The following is an 18881-nucleotide window of genomic DNA, read 5'->3' on the forward strand; positions in this document are numbered from 1 at the left end:
GGAAGGACTCTGAACAGAAGGAGTCGGGACACTGGAGCAGGTGCATGGTGTCCATGTAAAGATGGTGAGAGCACTCTCACCAGGCCAGTCTGGAGCTGTAAGGGTATAAGAAACCACAGATTCTGGGTCTATGGCTGGCATAGTGCACCACCAGATACTCTTGCAGTCACAATGTTAACCTACCACGAACTGGAAACAGCAGGAATCCCTTCCACTTGCAATGCAACTGTAGTGCTCACTACTGAGAAAGCACGCCATGTATCTACTGTAAAGGAGAAATGCCTAAAGCAATTCTGTGCATTATCTCTGAGCACACATTGAAGGTGAATTTGAAGCTGAGGTGCAATACATTGATAACTGGCACAGTCCATTCCGTTGTTTGCCTCCATGTGAACCCTTTGACCCACATCCAAATTCCCCTGCAGCAGCAAAACAACTTTTTCTACCTAACATGATACATCAATCCTTGTAAGTGAAGTGCTCACTTTTACCTAAAATTAGATGACCAGGATTTTCAAGTGATTGCAATTATCATAGGATCTATTAAGTATTTCTCAAATTCAGTCAGGTTCCCACTGAGTATTACCTTACCTAAAGACAAGTTAATCTGCCTTGAAGTTGTGCATAAAATTTAAAATAGGAACCAGGATTTTAAAAAAAGAATGATACAGATATATAAATAAATGCATCCATATGATAAACATAGAGAAATATGCAAAGTAACAATAGTCTTTGTTTCTATAATTTGTCTCAAGGTCTGAGCTTTTCAAGTTCAAATTATAATTTTCTTTCACTCTCAGCTAAAATCTCAAAAGCTTTCTTTACATCAGTTCTTTACCTAGTGAAGCTATCCAAACTTTCATTTCCCGGGGGTGTCAGTCAGTCTTGAACTACCCTACATTTGTTGTTGAGGTATATTTCCATTAACATTTCCTGTTGAGCACATGAAGTACGGAGAATAATGGCATTGCAAAGCTGTCCACATCCTAATACTTAAAAATGTAATGTGTTGTGTTATAAGACATATAGGAATTAAGATTGCTGATTTAGGCTGGGCATGGTGGCTCATGTCTGCAATCCCTGTGCTTTGGGAGGCCAAGGTGGGAGGACTGCTTGAAGCCAGGAGTTTGATACCAGTCTGGGCAACAAGACCCTGTCTCTACACATGCACACAAATTAAACAGGTATCATGGTGAGCACCTATAATCCTAGTTGTTTGGGAGGCTAAGATAGGAGGATCAATTGAGCCCAGGAATTTGAGGTTACACTAAGCTATAATGGCACTACTGCACTCCAGTCTGGGCAACAGAGCAAGACCCTGTCTCAAAAATAAATTATTTAAAAGATTGCTAATTTAAAATAGGGAGATTATCCTGGATTATCTCAGCGAGCCCAATCTAATTACAATGGTTCTTAAAAATGGAAAAGGCAGAAAAGGGAGAACCAGAGATGGCAGCTGAAAAGTCAATTCACCACTGCTGACTTGGAAGATGGAGGAATGAAGCCATGAGGCCAGGAATGCAGGCAGCTTCTAGAGAGCCGGAAAAGGCAAAGAAACAGATTGTGCATTCGGCGCATCTAAGACTGCAGCCCCAGACACCTTCATTTTAACCCAGTGAAAATCATCTTCGACTCTTAACCTCCAGGACTCTAAGATAACAAAACTATGTTGTTCTAAGCTATTAAGTTTGTAGTAATGTTACAGAAGCAATAGAAAATGAACATACTGAAAGTCAAATGTTTATCTCCATGGATTACTTGAAAACTTGACTCATAAATTAAGAGCAAAAATAATAGCCATTGAGTCCCTGAAGAACGTTTAATCTTTTATCTGAAAACATACCATGTAGATAGTATACAACCATTCATAGTGCATTCAGAATTTCTTCTCACGGGGCAACAATGAATTGCAGCCACCATCCTCCCTGTCAAAGATATTCCTACCATCTTCCTCACATTTCATTTTGCCCTGCATTTGGAAGTGCTATATGCTGAAGAGCAGCATGTCCAGGATGTAAACTCAGCACTAAAATATCAAGCTATTATCATCTTCACACTCCTTTCAAAACAAAACAATTTCCCCTCATTCTTACCAAAATCCTGTTCTGATAACTCTGTAACTGGGCTCAACATAAAGTATTCTAGAGGCTGAAGAAACAGAATTTAGAAACCAAACTGTCACTTTCCTCTAAATGCAACTCCAGGCATATCCTTCAGCTGCTGAAGTACTGCGGAAGTTGAACAACCACTCATTGTGTCTGTAACACCTTCTTCCATAAGAGTGATTAATTCAATCTATGATATTCCCTCCTATATACTTTAACAATCTTCAGGTCCCATAAAATGTCCTTCTAGATACCCTGTGTTCTGAATAGAATCTCCAAGCTTTGGAATCTGGTTTTCCCCTTACAGGGTATTATCTAGTAATAACTAGATAATTTATTTTTAAAAAGTTATTATCTAGTAATAACTTCCCACACCACTAAAATCCAACTCACCTATTTTAAAGGACCCTAGGCTTAAAATTATCAGCAAGCTCTTATACAGGTATACTAAGGCCATACCCCGTATACAAGGGGGCACACTTCTGTTGGTAAAGGTGTGGCTGAAAATTCAATCCTATGTTATGTGAGAAAACCTCTTAGTGTAAGTCATTTGTTCATAGCAAAGGCACAAAGTATGACAGAGTCACTGCCTCAAAGGCAGGAAAAGGTTATAATACAGCAGTGGCACACACTCGATGGCAAAATTACTTAATATCCTGGATTTTAATGAAATATGACCAACCCAGGATCCATGCATTGTTCCCCAGAAGCAGACAATCTTCATATGGAGACCATGAAAGACCAACAGCTTGATAGCAGACACACAGGAAATGTGGGTCAATTTCTTGAGACCAAATCAATTTAGAGATTTGACTTGGCGTTTAGTCTCATCCATATATGCTCAAGATGATTCAAAAGTTATCAGCCTCATTTTTGATTGCCAGGATCCTTGTAGCTACTTTTTCCACCAAATTCTAGGGTATGATCTGAAGTTATTTTTATGAGTTTTACTTTTAATAAGTTAACCAAGGCATACATTCATATGAAAAACACAAACATTTAATCAAAATCTTTTAGAAAATTGGGCAATTTAAATACACAGCCAAGATAGGGTATGCAGTACAGTAGTGGTCCTCAAACTGTATTAAGCATCACAGTCTCCAGCAGATTGCTATCCCTCACCCCGAGTTTCTGAATCAGTGGGTCTACAGTGGAACCCAAGATTTTGCATTTCAGATGAGTGCCACCATGCTCCTGGTGCTGCTGGTTTAAGGAGTATACTTTTTAAACCACTGCATTAGAACATGAAAAGAGGCCAGGAGTTCGAGTCCAGCCTGGGCAGTATAGTGAGACCCTGTCTCTACAAAAGGCAAAAAACAAACAAAAAATTTTTGCTTTGTGTAGCAAAAAGAAAAGCAAAAATAAATAAATGAATAAAATGCGCGCGCGCAGACACACACACACACACATATATATTGCTTTTTGTAGAGACAGGGTCTCACTATGTGGTGGCATATACCTATTGCCCCAGCTGAAGTGAGAAGAGAAATTCCTTTCTTTTCAGGAGGCTGAGAAGAGAGAATTGCTTGATACTGGGAGTTCCAGGCTGCACTGAATTATGATTACACTGCACTCAAGCCAGGATGGCAGAGTGAGATGCTAAATATATTAAAATAAAGAAAAACATGGAAAACACAATTTCAGTCTTGTAGGAGATAAGGATGCTCATCAGCCAGAGCTAAGGGATTGGGGTGACTGTATCAGGATTAGAATGGGGATTTCCCCAATAAGTGTTTCTGTTTTGACATTTGATCCTAGACTAATTGCCTTTTCATCTCTGGATAAAGTTTAGAGTTTTTCATCCATGTAGGAAGTATGTTACTCTCATTTCTTCTGAAGAATCGCCTCTATCTTCTTGTTATGAAGCTGAGCATTCTGTTCTCTTTTCAACACCTCTTCAAAGATCTCATTATGCATGTAGAAGAAGATGTACCCAGTGCAACGCCTATCCTCCTGCATCTGGGCCTCCTGGATATTTAACACCTTCATATCGTTGTAAGTGAGCCAGGTCTGCTTCTCAAAGTCATAGGCATCACAGACATAATGGCCTGAATTTACAGTCTTCCCAAGATGGCTGACAACACTAATGAGCCGGTAGGTATGATCTCCCTTATTGGCATTTCTTTCTGTTTTCTTAGCTTTAGATTTTACCTGATGTAAAATTTCTTTTTTTCTAGGGTTCTTATTGGAACCCATTGCATGCAAGGAATTCCCGTTAGGCTTCTGGAGATTTAATTTTGCAGATCTTATGAGTTTCTCTGTGCGCCCCTGGGCACCTGGCTTTGGAAGGCTTTGGGGCAGTGCCTGCGTAGGAACTTGTTCACAGAATCTCTTACTATCATAATTCTGAGTCTGTTCAGTCACTTTTTGGAATCCTTCTGGAACTCTGATATTTTTATCTTCACAAAAATCTTTAGTAGGATTGACAACCCTATCAAAAGCTGCAAACTTACTCATTTTCATGTATTTCTTTTGTTTTGGATTTTCAGGCACTGCTTGAAACAGAGCTTCTGGAAAACATGTCTCTGGGCTGCTGGTAGGTTTACCTCCAGCTTTGTGGCACTGAGAAAGTGAGAAGTCTTCTAGATATGCCATTAAGTAAGCTAATGGCTTGTTTTCAATTGATGCTCCATCTCCTGAGTGTACAAATTCTGGCTCCTTTGCTTTTGACTTTTTCCCTATATATTTTTGCTGCTGTCTTCTGCTTGCCCCTTTAAAGACTGTCTCGAATTTTCGTTGTTCAGACTCCTTATCAGATCCAATGTATGCAGCCAGGATATCTCTGGATTTCTTTGTTGAAGGCCATGATACACTGATGCTTCCAGAAGTCATCTTTCGAATAATTTTTAATACTCGGAAATCCATAATGTCTGCATCCTCACTCAAGGGAAGAGGTGGTTTGGTGTCTTCATTGCAATGAGAAGATACTGTTAAATATTTGGAAATGTTGACTTCCTGGTCATTCTTCTTTAATGAACAAAACGCATTCAAGCTGTAGCGTTTCAGATGAACAATAAGGACTCTAGGTAGCCTACTGAATGAGTGCACTCCAAGAGAAGTCTTGTGCTTACAGTCTGCACACTTATACTCAAGCTCTTCTGCTGCAAAATAAAGATCAAAAGTAGACTGAATGGATGATGGAAATACTTTCATTCCTTGAGGAAGGTTGATGGAGAGGTAATTACTCAGTTCTGTTTTGAGAATAACCTGACCACAAGCTTTACAAACAATAGAGTGCAACAACTCCAACTCAAAATTAGTAATGACAGGGCAAGAAAACCCACTGGTGTCAGGATCATCAGCACAAACTTGTTTAGGAAAATGATATTCACAAACTTTACTTTTAGGCTTCCAAATTGTGTTGAGTTTTTCTGTGTTATCTTTCAACTGATCTAAACAGTGACCTAAAAACTCATGAGCATCCTTCTGTGCATTGCCATGGAATATCTCTGCAACTGTTGACATGACCTTTTTAATATTCAGAAGTAACATCTCCTTGATTTTTATATTATAAATATCTTTAAAAAAAAGCAGCTGTGCCAAACTCATGGTAAGAGCATTAAGAGGAATCTTACTCAATGGGAAACCCCGATTAAGTATATCATTAGCAAACGATGGAATTGAAAATAAAGACTGTAAAACTGAATTCATATAACAGGTGTTTCCCAAATTGGGGAGGCCATGGCATAGTTTCTCTGGAAACGATTCAGAAAATAGTTTTAATTTATCCCACTTTGAGTAATCCTCACTATACCCCGGTTGTAACACAAATGCCAAAATCACTTTCTCAGTGAGCGCTTGAAGGAGACCAATGTCATCTCGGTAAGGATTTCCAGTAGTGTTAATGAAACATGAAGATTCACGTTTCAATTTCTTTTTCTCTTCTGACTCTTTTAACTTCAGTTGTTTCTCTTGTTTGTAGCTTACACACCTCAAGCGATCTGCCTTGGATTTCTCGTATTCTATAGAATTATTTTCTTTCAAGAATTCCTCATTCATCTCTGGGCTAGACAAGAGCATTATTTCCCTCTTCTTGTGTTGCTTTTCTAGTAACTTTCTGCAAGTAAGTGCTGACAATTTTGATTTAAGCAAAGGCATCCTCTGAAGGACACCCGTCCCACTACCTTTTGCTTTCTCAAAAGATTTGTGACTTGATTTCGCACCAACTTTGTGGAATGAAGTTTTGTTGATTTTCTTCTGTGGTCTTGTGCTGGAAAAGACACTCCCACCTTTATCAGGTCCCACAGGTGACCGAACCTTCTTTTGATGAAATCCATCCAGGAATATCTTCAATATTTCAGCATCTGTGGAGGATAATCCTTCGACAAACAAGTATTTATTACTTTTTAAACTTAAATGCAGGTGATTTTTGTTTCCTCTATAGGATCTAAAGACTACACTTCGAATACTATCAGTTAGCAGAAAAGTCACATATTTTCCATTTTTGAAATAGAGCACCAGTCTGACTTTATTCTGTTCTTGCATTGCTCCAATGAGTGCTTCTTTTGATTTAGACATACGAGTCCTGGAATTCCATATTTGGACAAGACCATGTATCATTTGGGCAGCCATGTTTTCACATACTTATCTTCGATTATTGATAATCTTGAATTTCCAATCTGTTTTGCAAGTTCAGCTGTGGAGACAACACCAAAGAAATGGTTCATTAGTTCTCTATGCAGAATGATCCTATTTCTACTATTGGTTTTATACTAGAGTCTAGTTCAGGTTCTATATATCCAGCTCTTCATTTATGAGATCAATGCCTTTTGAGAGCCTTCCACAGTTGCATGAAGGCAGAGTCTTGATTCCCAAGACAAAATCCCTATGGGAAAAATCAAGAAATGTTATTTAAACTATTACTTGGCTTGGACAAAACTCAAACTCCACACTCATACACTACATCTAGTTTCCACCAAAATATTGGGCTCCCTTCTGATTAATTTTCCCACTTCAATTGAAATCATGAAACACTTGGAAGACTTTCAGTACATAACTGAAAAAGTATATATACTCAGTAGAGTCTCAAGTGCATGAATACAATATACTACTCTTCCTGTTACAGAATGACCCCAGAGGACAACTACAATAAGTGAATAAGAAAGTGAAGGCACCAAGAGGCCTTCAACTCAGTAACAGATGAAATCTTCCTTGATGTCTACAGAATCTCATATATGGGACACTCAAAGTAAATCAACCTACCTCCTTCAAAATCTAGTTATGTTCCTACATTTCACTTGGCACTGGGGCACATCATTGCATTCTTCCCGCCTACTGACAAAAGTTTAAGAATAACAGCTTCTTACCTATCAGATATAGGCTAGTGAGGCTCCTACAGCCAACTCTGGCCATAAGGCCCACCTAACCAGAGCTAACTCCCTGTATTCAAAACCAGTGGGAAAGAATCAGATGTATTTCGTCACGGAAAATCAGAATCTCTGAACAACTCTGGAGCCCATGTGAATTACTGAATAAGTTAACAGATAGCACTACAAATATTTGCATCAGAAAGTATACATCCAAGAATTAGCTGGAAGTTGTTTCCTCCTCAATAGTTAAATATTCTTCCTGAATCTTCTCTATGTTCTTAACTTGCTTAAGCAAACCCTGTCATTACAAATAATACTGTAGGAAACTTCTGTTCAGTCCCTGTTCAAATTATCAACATAGCAAAATTGGTGGAACATAAATTAATGAGATTTTTGTTTTATAAAGTATTTCATCTATCAACCTATGTTCAAGGAAGGAGGGATGGTATCCATCCGTATACAGAAGTGCATATGCATCCAAGTAAGAGAATGATTATATTTTTCATGGTAGAAATGGGGCCATAAAAACATTCAAGCACAGCACAAATTTAAGTTCTCTGGATAATTTATATTTCACTGTCCTACTGTAGATGCTAAGTAAGGATTTAAACAATTTCCTTTCCACAAAAAAGGCAATCTTAATTGTTCCTTTTTATTTCAACAACTTGAGAGAACCTGCAACCACAGAACCACTCGCAGCCTATTTAAGTTTTACGAGTGCAGCTCATCTGTGTTTATCAAAAATTATTATCTTCTTTCTACCGGTAGCTGAAATAATCTAAGACCCTCTTGACATTTCTTCTCTCTGCCCTCAAAAAATACAGTTAAGAGACATTCCTTCCTCACAGTCAATCCTGCCTACATTTCCCTCCAGATGAAAGGAGGCTTATTTGAGCCCACTGAGCATGGAAAGTAAAGATTAAGAACCATATTGCTGATGTACAGGCTGAGTGGTCTGACCACTGCCTACTTCCCTAGGACATCTCAAGCTTAAATCCTATTCTTTATTCTGCCTTGATTGCTTGCTTTGAGAGTCTTTTAAACTAAAATGTATTGTTTCCCCAAGACTCCCTTGAAGAGCTCTATGTGACTATTCCATGCAGCCTAAAATAAACCTCAGCATTCCTCCTCCCTTGTCACCCCCACACCAGATTCAAAACAAATAGACGACAGCTATGTTCCAAAGTTATGAAAGCCAACATGCATTTCTCTCATTTTACCTACAAACTCAAACCATTCAATTTGACTTATCAACTACTAGTGCAACACTTCAGACTCAAAGGATAGCCAGACATTCACAAAACTGCACTGCTTCTGTCAGATTTGGAGGCATGAACTATGGTGCCAAGCAATTGATTGTGCAGAAAAAAAAAAAACTAATAGAAATGTCTGCTCCATTATTAATTTACTAACTCACTCTACATTGATCTTCATGGTCACTGAGAAAGTTGCTGAGCATCTGCTCTATGCTCCCTGCATATTATGATTTGCTGAGTATCTGCTCAATGTTGGGTATTGCAGCTGGTGCTCTCAGGGACACAATGGATGTGAAGATTCACTGCACCTAAATGATTTAGACTCTAAACATCACAATAAAAGATGGGACTCCTTTAATTTAAGGAAGGTTTGTGTTGCTTTTGGAGTATTTACCCTCTGTATAGTGCATTTATATCTCCACCACTCAGGCTTTCATTATTTCAAAAGGTAGAAGACCTTGAAGACAAATCTGTATACACCTTTCAAATCTGAATTTGCATTTCCAAATTCCAAGGTGTATATCACAAAAGAGTAACAAAGAGAAGAAAATGAGACAAAAAAATTATTGTCTTTCAAGTATTTCGGTGAAATGGATGATGCTTTAAGAAGACAACCGTTTGTTTTGAAAAGTTTAGAGGGAGCTTTGGCCTAGAGGCAGATTAATAAACTCTAGAAGGCTCGTAGGCTCAATGACTATGAGAAAGTGACATTTCTATGTCAGTTCTTCTCTGCTGACATGAGTACAAACTGTCATCAATTATATAGAATTGAGTGTGCATTTATCTTACTGAATAGGCGAGGGTCAAGATATATGGCAGTGTGGTACAGGTGGTGTGTTTTAATTATCTTTTTTTTTTCACTTCTTGAAAACATGTGAAGTAAGAGAACAAAGATATACTGAGAAATCCTGCCAAGTTACTTAAGAAAGTCTCACTGAACAAAAATGAAGTACCCATGAGGTGGTGTGTCAGCCCACAAATGCAATAAGTGAAAAGACAGAGCCAGGTAATGGCATCATGAGTTTCTAACCATTTCTGGGTATCTCCAGTAATCCCAAGCAAGGGTTCTGAAAAGCAGAACAACTTCAACTCACATTTATTTTAAACTACACTTAGCTTAGTGATCCTGGACAAGCCAATTCCTCTATTAGGGCCCATTAAACAAATCGGGAAATATAAAACTCTCTTTGAGGACTCCATTCTGTGAGACTACAAGTACAAAATGCTTAAGCATGTTCCACTTCCCAGGACAGTCCAAATAAAAGATACTTTCTCCAACGATTAGATGATGTGCACTAAATCTGGACTTGGAACCCAGGGGCACAATACCAAAAACTATATATGGAACGATGGGTAGGGTAGGAATATTCTAGGTTTGGCAATTGGGAAGAGGAGATATTCAAAAGCCAGCAAGTATCCATTTATTCATTAAATAAATATGTATGGAGTACTAGAAAGCATTACATTAAGCTCTAGGTTGAGAAGAATGAAAAACCCACAAAATTCATGCTCTCAAAAAATTTTAATTCTAGCAGGGGGATAGAAAAGACAGTACATACACACAAAATATGGAGAACACCAGATGGTGGCAACTGCTAAACGCAGCAAAGTTAGAGGAGGCTGGGTGCAGTGGCTCCAGGCAGGAGGAAGAGTAAATGAAAAGGCCCTCAGGTGAGAATGGACTTGGCACGTTGGAAACAGAAAGCAGGCCAGTGTGGTAAAAGATCTGAAGAGAAACAAGTTGCGGAGAGTTTGTAAAAGAGCAGGAGACTGAATGGACTAATAACCTCGCTGAGCAGCACCGAGGGCTAACTTAGGCTAGTAGTCATATATTTACAGCAAGACCAATCTGCATATTTTTTTTCTCCAGCCAGGATTAGCTGCCCAGTAGTCATAACCCAGGTGTGTAATAGGCAGAGCCTTGAATTTAACTTGCTTGAAATGTTGCCATTCATAAGTAACCAAGGAAGAGGAAGATGGGAGCTGAAGGTATCGAGAAGCAAATGATTTAAGTACGGAACCAGAAAGGGTGGAATGGAACAATGAACAGAAACACACGAAAAGGCCTAAATATCATAAAATGCTATGGAGTAGGGGAGAAGCATCAGGGGACTAGGAGTCCAGCTCTCATTTCAGCAGCCATAATTCTGTCCCCTGCTTCTAAGCAGCTGTCAACTGCTTGCAGACTTCCTTCTATTCTCCACCCACCTTCCTTTCTGTTTTTCTATTCATTCTCATCCTGGCTCCAAAGCTAGAAGTAAATAATGGAAATGGAAGTGGAGAGTTGAATGTTACGGGCATGTGGGCTGGGTTAGAGGCAGACAAGATCAGGTGCAGGGAGTTGGGGGCAGCAAGCAGAAGGGGAAAGGAAATCCTTCCCTCCCCTTTTTTACCCTCCCAAGTTTGGGTTAAAGGTCAACACATCAAGAGACGCATTGCCTCTAGAGCATTAGCAATTAAATCCTGTTATTATGTTGGGTCCCAGCTTCAGTGTGCGTGGCTTTTCAAAATGATTGGATCAGGGCAGACTCTCTTTTTCTTTCTCGAGCTTAAAGGTGCATTTCTGTACTCAGCAAACGTCGAAGTCATTGTATAGCAGAGAAATGCCATTATTTTGTCTCTTGACATACACTGCACATAAATCTCTCCATAGGAGGCCCTGACCAAAATGGGAAGAATTCTCTAGACTAGCAAATTGTTCCCATGAACTATTTAAGCTTTGAACCCTTTCTGAGTGACAGATTTGGCAGAGCATTTTTTTCATTCTTTAAAAATTATGCCAGTGCAAGTAGTACAACGTAGCTGATTAGGAAAACAGAATGCGAAGATTATTTTCCAGAATTTAAATATGATTTCATTAAGAAAGAGTGCTCTTTCATGGGAAAGCTTGCATTTGTTACACTGAATAATGATAAATGAGGTTTTTCTTGAAATTAATCCTTTTTCTCCTGTTGAAACCTTCCTAGTATTTTGCAGCCCTTTCTGCTAACTATTGCATTCATTTGTTTACTCACTTAATAACTGAAATATTTGTTGATACCTAGTCAACTATGGATATCAACTATGGCCCATATCCAAACATGAAGCAGTAAAAATATTCCTGACCTCAGATTTTAAGACAAATACAAACAATGGCAGTACAAAGGAAAATGTCTTAATTAAGGAAGTAAAATCCAGTTGGTGTTACCTAAAAGTCCATGTATTTTCTGCTATCTTAGATTTTGCAGCATTTCCTCTCTGCCTGGAATCCCCTAATAATTCCCTTACTTCTACCTTAGTTCTACCCTTCTTAATTTTTTTTGTTTTGTTTTTTGTTTTTTTTTTTGTTTTTTTTTTTAAATTTTTTATTGGATTATAGGTTTTGGGGTACATGAGCAGAGCATTACCCTTCTTAATTTTTAAAGACCCAGTCCAAGTCACACTTTATTTAGATAATTCCCAGGTCTGAGTTTTCCTGCCTCAGAATTCACCAATCATTCAGTTTTTGTAAGTAAGACTGTTACTTTGCCTGTGATACCCTGCAGTGCTGCTCCATATTACCCGACCACAAAGTTAATAGCTATCAGAGGATGAATTTATTTTCAGTGTATGTGTACAGCCAAATTTTCCTTTGCCAAGAGAAACCATAAAGTTGGACAAGTAGGACTCCTTTAAGGGTTGGGACCAAAGAATCTTAACTTTCCTGAGGAAAACAGCATCTAAAGTTTTAAAATAAGGGCTGACATGCCAGGAAAAGATGAAATTCATGGGCTAGAACTGTTATGGGAACATCAAGCTGACTATGATATGAAGGCCAGGTTAAATAAGGCAGGAGACTAAACAGATGGACACCTGTATCCATCAAATTTTAAATGCATACACACTTTAATTAAGCAGTTATTCGATTAAGCTTTTGTCCTATACAGAAAACTATAAATCTTTCTAACAATCACTATCTTTGATCATTTTAAAAGGACTTAAAACATGAAACTTTTCTTCTTGTCTCATGATACTGGCAAAGATGCAAAACTGAGTAACAAGTGCTATAATACATTGGACAAGAATTACCATACACGTGAAGAATATAGTTATCAACGGTTATTGAAGGTGGGCTGGGCGTGGTGGCTCATGCCTGTAATCCCATCACTTTGGAAGACCGAGGAGGATCTTTTGAGCTCAGGAGTTCAAGGCTACAGTGCAAGCCTGGGAAACAGGGCAAGACTATGTCTCTTACTAAAAAAAAAAAAAAAAAAAAAAAAAAAAAAAAAAAAAAGATTATTTTAAGGAAGGAAATTCATGAATAGGAAACATTGTGGCATTTCCCCTACTCCCGTGTCCAAGTCAAGTGGGGGGAGGGGGACTAAAATTGGTAAATCTGTAAAAGATTTCAGACTACATCTTATACCTTGGCTGCATACTCGCTGAGAAGCCAAAACCTGTAAAATACACTGATCGTCGAGTGTGAGAGTCGTGGGAAAATCTGTCCTATTTACTCTGGAGATAGAGGGGCAAAAACACTGGTGCCTGACTGAAACTGGTAAGTTACGAGACTGAAGGAATCCCACATGACATGGCAAAAGTGAAAGCAATTCTACTCCCTCTATTTGGAGAAGCAATGGTACGGGATAAAATCCGTGTAATAAGTGGGAGATAACTGGACTACAGGAAAATCTTCCAAAGGAACTGTTTGCTGGAAAACATGATGCTCCAAGATAGACGCTTTTTTGGACACACCACAGGAGGGCAGGAAATAAGGGGGAAATCACAAAAGATTAGCTGAAAAGCTCAGTTTATCAAAGAGTGGTACTAAGTGTTGGTCCCAAGGGGAAGAATTTCCAAGAATTTGGTAATGCCTCTCATGAAAGAGTAAGCTTTTAGAGCCTATTATAACAGAAAACATTGAGGAGTTGCAACTTCAAATACACATGGTGCTAAAGAAAAATATTTTGACCATATTTTCTTCATCTATGGAGACTAATTTAGCCAACAACCCACCCACCTCCTTTATTTATTTAATTTCCTGTCTCAGGAATCTGGCTAGAGAATCAACGTGCATTTCTTGGGCTTTTTCTCCCATTTCCTTTTTTTCCCTTGTCTTTTCCAAATGAGGCATCCGAATCTTACAGACCATTTGGGCAAATATCCACAGTAATGGATGAGCAGGTAAAGAACAGAAACAAGAGGGAAAGCAATTCTGTCTAAAAGTAGAGCTTTAAAGTGCCAGTTGAGGCTGGGCACAGTGGCTCACACCCGAAATCCCAGCACTTTGGGAGACTGAGGTGGGTGGATTTATTCAGGCCAGGAGTTTGAGACCAGCCTGGGCAACATGGTAAGACTCCATCTCTACAAAAAATTAAAAACTGAGAGCTGAGACAGGAGGATTGCTTGAACCCAGGAGGTGAAGGCAACAGTGAGCTATGATTGTGCCACTGCACTCCAGGCTGAGTGACAGAGCAAGACCTTCTCAGAAAAAAAAAAAAAAGCCTTAAAAATGTGTGTGTGTGTGTGTATGTGTGTGTAGTACCAGTTGAAGAAGCTCATTTTTAAAAAATGTCTTTTTCCTGGAACCAATCCAAATGCCCATCGATGATAGACTGGACTGGGAAAATGTGGCACATATACACCATGGAATATTATGCAGCAATCAAAAACAATGAGTTCGTGTCCTTTGTAGGGACATGGATGAATCTGGAGAACATCATTCTAAGCAAACTGACACAAGAACAGAAAATGAAATACCGCATATTCTCACTCATAGGCGGGTGAGGAAAAATGAGAACACATGGACACAGGGAGGGGAGCACTACACACTGGGGTCTATTGAGGGGAATAGGGGAGGGACAGCAGGGGGGGAGCTGGGGAGGAATAGCCTGGGGAGAAATGCCAAATGTGGGTGAAGGGGAGGAAGGCAGCAAGACACACTGCCATGTGTGTACCTGTGCAACTACCTTGCATGTTCTTCACATGTGCCTCAAAACCTAAAATGCAATTTTAAAAATGTCTTTTTTATTTTACTTTAAGTTCTGAGATACATGTGCTGAATGCACAGGTTACATAGATATACATGTGCCATGGTGGTTTGCTACTTGTATCAACCCGTCATGTAGGTTTTAAGCTCTATATGCATCAGGCATTTGTCCTAATGCTCTCCCTCCCCTTCCCCGTACCCAGACAGGCCCCAGCGTGTGATGTTCCTCTCTTTTTGTCCATGTGTTTTCATTGTTCAGGTCTCATTTATGAGTGAGAACGTGCAGCACTTAGTTTTCCGATCTTGTGTTAGTTTGCTGAGGATGATGGTTTCCAGCTTCATCCATGTCCCTGCAAAGGACATGAACTCATTCTTTTTTATGGCTGCATCGTACCCCAAGGTGTATATGTGCCACATTTTCTTTATTAAGTCTGTCATTGGTGGGCATTTGGGTTGATTCCAGGTCTTTGCTATTGTAAATAGTGCTGCAATAAACATACATGTGCATGTGCCTTTATAGCACAATGATTTATAATCCTTTGGGTATATACCCAGTAATGGGATTGCTGGGTCAAATGGTATTTCTGGTTCTAAATCCTTGAGGAATCACCACACTGTCATCCACAATGGTTGAACTAATTTACCCTCCCAACAACAGTGTAAAAGCATTCCTATTTCTCCACATCCTCGCCAGCATCTATTGTTTCCACACTGTTTAATGATTTCCGTTCTAACTGGTATGAGATGGCATCTCATTGTGGTTTTGATTTGCATTTCTCTAATGATCAGTGATGATAAGCTTTTTTTTTTCCATATGTTTGTTGGCTGCATAAATGTCTTCTTTAGAGAAGTGTTTGTTAATATCCTTCACCCACTTTTTGATGGGGTTTTCCTCTTCTAAATTTGTTTAAGCTCCTTTTAGATTCTGGTTATGAGACCCTTTCGAATGGACAGATTGTGAACATGTTCCCCCATTTTGTAGGTTGCCTGTTCACTCTGATGAAAGTTTCTTTTGCTGAGAAGAAGCCCTTTGTTTCATTAGATCTCATTTGTTCATTTTGGCTTTTGTTGCAATTGCTTTTGGTATTTTAGTCATGAAGTCTTTTCCCAAGCCTATGTCCTGAATGATATTGTCTAGGTTTTCTTCTAGAGTTTTTATAGTTTTAGGTTTCATGTTTGAGTCTTTAATCCATCTTGAGTTAATTTTTGTATAAGATGTAAGGAAGGGGTCCAGTTTCTGTTTTCTGCATACGGCTAGCCAGTTTTCCCAGCATCACTTATTAAAGAGGAAATCCTTTCCCCACTGTTTGTTTTTGTCAGGTTTGCCAAAGATCTGATGGTTGTAGATGTGTGGTGTTATTTCTGAGGCCTCTGTTCTGTTCCATTGGTCTATATATCTGTTTTGGTACTGGTACCATGCTGTTTTGGTTACTGTAGCCTTGTAGTACAGTTTGAAGTCAGGTAGTGTGCTGACTCCAGCTTTGGTCTTTTTGCTTAGGATTGTCTTAGATATATGGGCTCTTTTTTGGTTCCACATGAAATTTAAAGAAGTTTTTTCTAGATCTATGAAGAAAGTAAACGGTAGCTTGATGAGAATGGCATTGAATCCATCAGTTACTTTGGGCAGTATGCCCATTTTCACGATATTGATTCTTCCTATATGTGAACATGGAATATTTTTCCATTTGCTGGTGTCCTCTCTTATTTCCTTGAGCAGTGGTTTGTAGTTCTCCTTGAAGAGGTCCTTCAAGTCCCTTGTAAGTTGTATTCCTAGGAATTTTATTTTCTTTGTAGCAATTGTGAATGGGAGTTCACTCATGAGTTAGCTCTCTGCTTGTCTATTATTAGTGCATAGAAATGATTGTGATTTTTGCATATTCATTTTGTATCCTGAGATTTTGCTGAAGTTGTTTATGAGCTTAAGTAGTTTTGGGGGTGAGATGATGGAGTTTTCTAAATATACAATCATGTCATCTGCAAACAGAGACAATTTGACTTCCTTTCTTCCTATTTGAATACCCTTTATTTCTTTCTCTTGCCTAATTGTCCCAGACAGAACTTCTAACACTATGTTGAATAGGAGTGGTGAGGGAGCGAATCCTTGTTTTCTGCCAGTTTTCAAAGGGAATGCTTCCAGCTTTTGCCCATTCAGTATAATATTGGCTATGGGTTTGTTATAAATAGCTCTTATTATATAGAGATACATTCCATCAGTTTATTGAGCGTTTTTAGCATGAATGGGATGTTGAATTTTATCAAAGGCCTTTTTTGCATCCATAGAGATAATCATGTAGCTTTTGTCATTGGGTTCTGTTTCTGTGATGGTTTAGGTTTATTGATTTGCATATGTTGAACCTTGCATCCCAGGGATGAAGCTGACTTGATCGTGTGGATAAGCTTTTTTGATGTGCTTCTGGATTTGGTTTGTCAGTATTTTGTTGAGGATTATCACATCAATTCTCATCAGCAATACTGGCCGAATATTTTATTTTTTGTTCTGTCTCTGCCAGGTTTTGGAATCAGGATGATGCTGGCCTCATAAAATGAGTTAGGGAGAACTCCCTATTTTTCTACTGTTTGGAGTAGTTTCAGAAGAAATGGTACCAGCTCCTCTTTGTACCTCTGGCAGAATTTGGCTGTTATTCCGTCTGGTCCTGGTCTTTATTTGGTTGGTAGACTATTAATCACTTCCTCAATTGCAGAACTTGTTATTGGTCTATTCAGGGACTCGACTGTTTCCTAGTTTAGTCTTGGGTGGGTACATGTGTCAAGGAATTTATCCTTTCTTCTAGATCTTCTAGTTTATTTATACTGTATAGAGGTGTTTACAGTATTCTCTGATGGTCGTTTATAATCATTATTTATTGTTTCTATTTGATTCTTCTCTCTTATCTTCATTAGTCTGGCTAGTGGTCTATTTTGTTCAGCTTTTAAAAAAAACAGCTCCTGGGCTCATAGATTTTTTTGAAGAGTTTTTCGTGTCTCTATCTCCTTCAGTTCTGCTCTGATCTTAGTTATTTCTTGTCTTCTGCTAGCTTTTGAATTTGTCTGCTCTTGCTTCTCTAGTTCTTTTAAGTGTGATGTTAGGGTGTCGATTTTAGATCTTTCCAATGTGGGTATTTAGTGCTATAAATTTCCCTCTTAATACTGTTTTAGCTGTGTTCTAGAAATTCTGGTACATTGTGTCTTTGTTCTCAAAGAACCTTGTCGTTTCTGACTTAATTTCGTTATTTACCCAGTAGTCATTCAGGAACAGGTTGTTCAATTTCCATGTAGTTGTGTGGTTTTGAGTGAGTTTCTTAATCCTAAGTTCTAATTTCATTGCACTGTGATCTGAGAGGCTGTTTGTTTTTATTTCCATTCTTTTGCATTTGCTGAGGAGTGTTTTACTTCCAGTTATGTGATCAATTTTGGAATAAGTCCTATGTGGTGCTGAGAAGAAAATATATTCTGCTGATTTGGGGTGGAGAGTTCTGTAGATGTCTGTCAGATCCGCTTGGTCCAGAGCTTAGTTCAAGTCCCAAATATCCTTGTTAATTTTCTGTCTTGTTGATCTGTCTAATACTGACAAAGGGGTATTAAAGTCTCCCACTAATATTGTGTGGGAGTCTAAGTCTCTTTGTAAGTCTCTAAGAACTTGTTTCATGAATCTGGGTGTTCCTGTATTGGGTGCATATATATTTAGGATAGTTAGCTCTTCTTGTTGCATTGATCCCTTTACCATTATGTAATGCCCTTCTTTGCCTTTTTTGATCTTTGTTGGTTTAAAGTCTGTTTTATCAGAGACTAGGATTGCGATCCCTGCTTTTTTGCTTTCCACTTGTTTGGTAAATCTTGCTGCATCCCTTTATTTTGAGCCTATGTGTGTCTTTGCATGTGAGATGGGTCTCCTGAAAACAGCACACAGATGGGTCTTGACTCTCCATCCAATTTACCAGTCTGTGTATTTTTATTGGGGCATTTATCCACTTACATTTAGGTGAATATTGTTATGTGTGAATTTGATCTTGTTATCTTGATGTTAGCTGGTTATTTTGCACATTAGTTGATGCAGTTTCTTCATAGTGGCATTGGTCTTTATATTTTGGTGTGTTTTTGTAGTGTCTGGTACTGGGTTTTCTTTCCATATTTAGTTCTTCCTTCAGAAGCTCTTGTAAGGCAGGCCTGGTGGTGACAAAATCCCTCAGCATTTGCTTGTCTGGGAAGGATTTTATTTCTCCTTCTCTTATGAAGCTTAGTTTGGCTGGATATAAAATTTTGGGTT

General features: G+C 38.7%; 1 protein-coding gene across 2 annotated transcripts in view; it reads right to left on the minus strand.

Annotated features, from left to right (window-relative positions):
* Positions 1-2488: 2488 nt before the first annotated feature.
* Positions 2489-18881, minus strand: part of USP26 (ubiquitin specific peptidase 26) — a 77102-nt gene continuing 60709 nt past the window's right edge. For both annotated transcript variants that reach the window (XM_078362793.1, XM_054250993.2), the window contains one exon: positions 2489-6741. In XM_078362793.1, the coding sequence (XP_078218919.1) occupies positions 3930-6677 (2748 nt within the window). In that variant the 5' untranslated portion in view covers positions 6678-6741 and the 3' untranslated portion in view covers positions 2489-3929. The remainder of the gene's footprint in view (positions 6742-18881) is intronic.

This window comes from Callithrix jacchus, chromosome X (assembly GCF_049354715.1).
Source record: "Callithrix jacchus isolate 240 chromosome X, calJac240_pri, whole genome shotgun sequence".
In the NCBI taxonomy this organism is placed as follows: domain Eukaryota; kingdom Metazoa; phylum Chordata; class Mammalia; order Primates; family Cebidae; genus Callithrix; species Callithrix jacchus.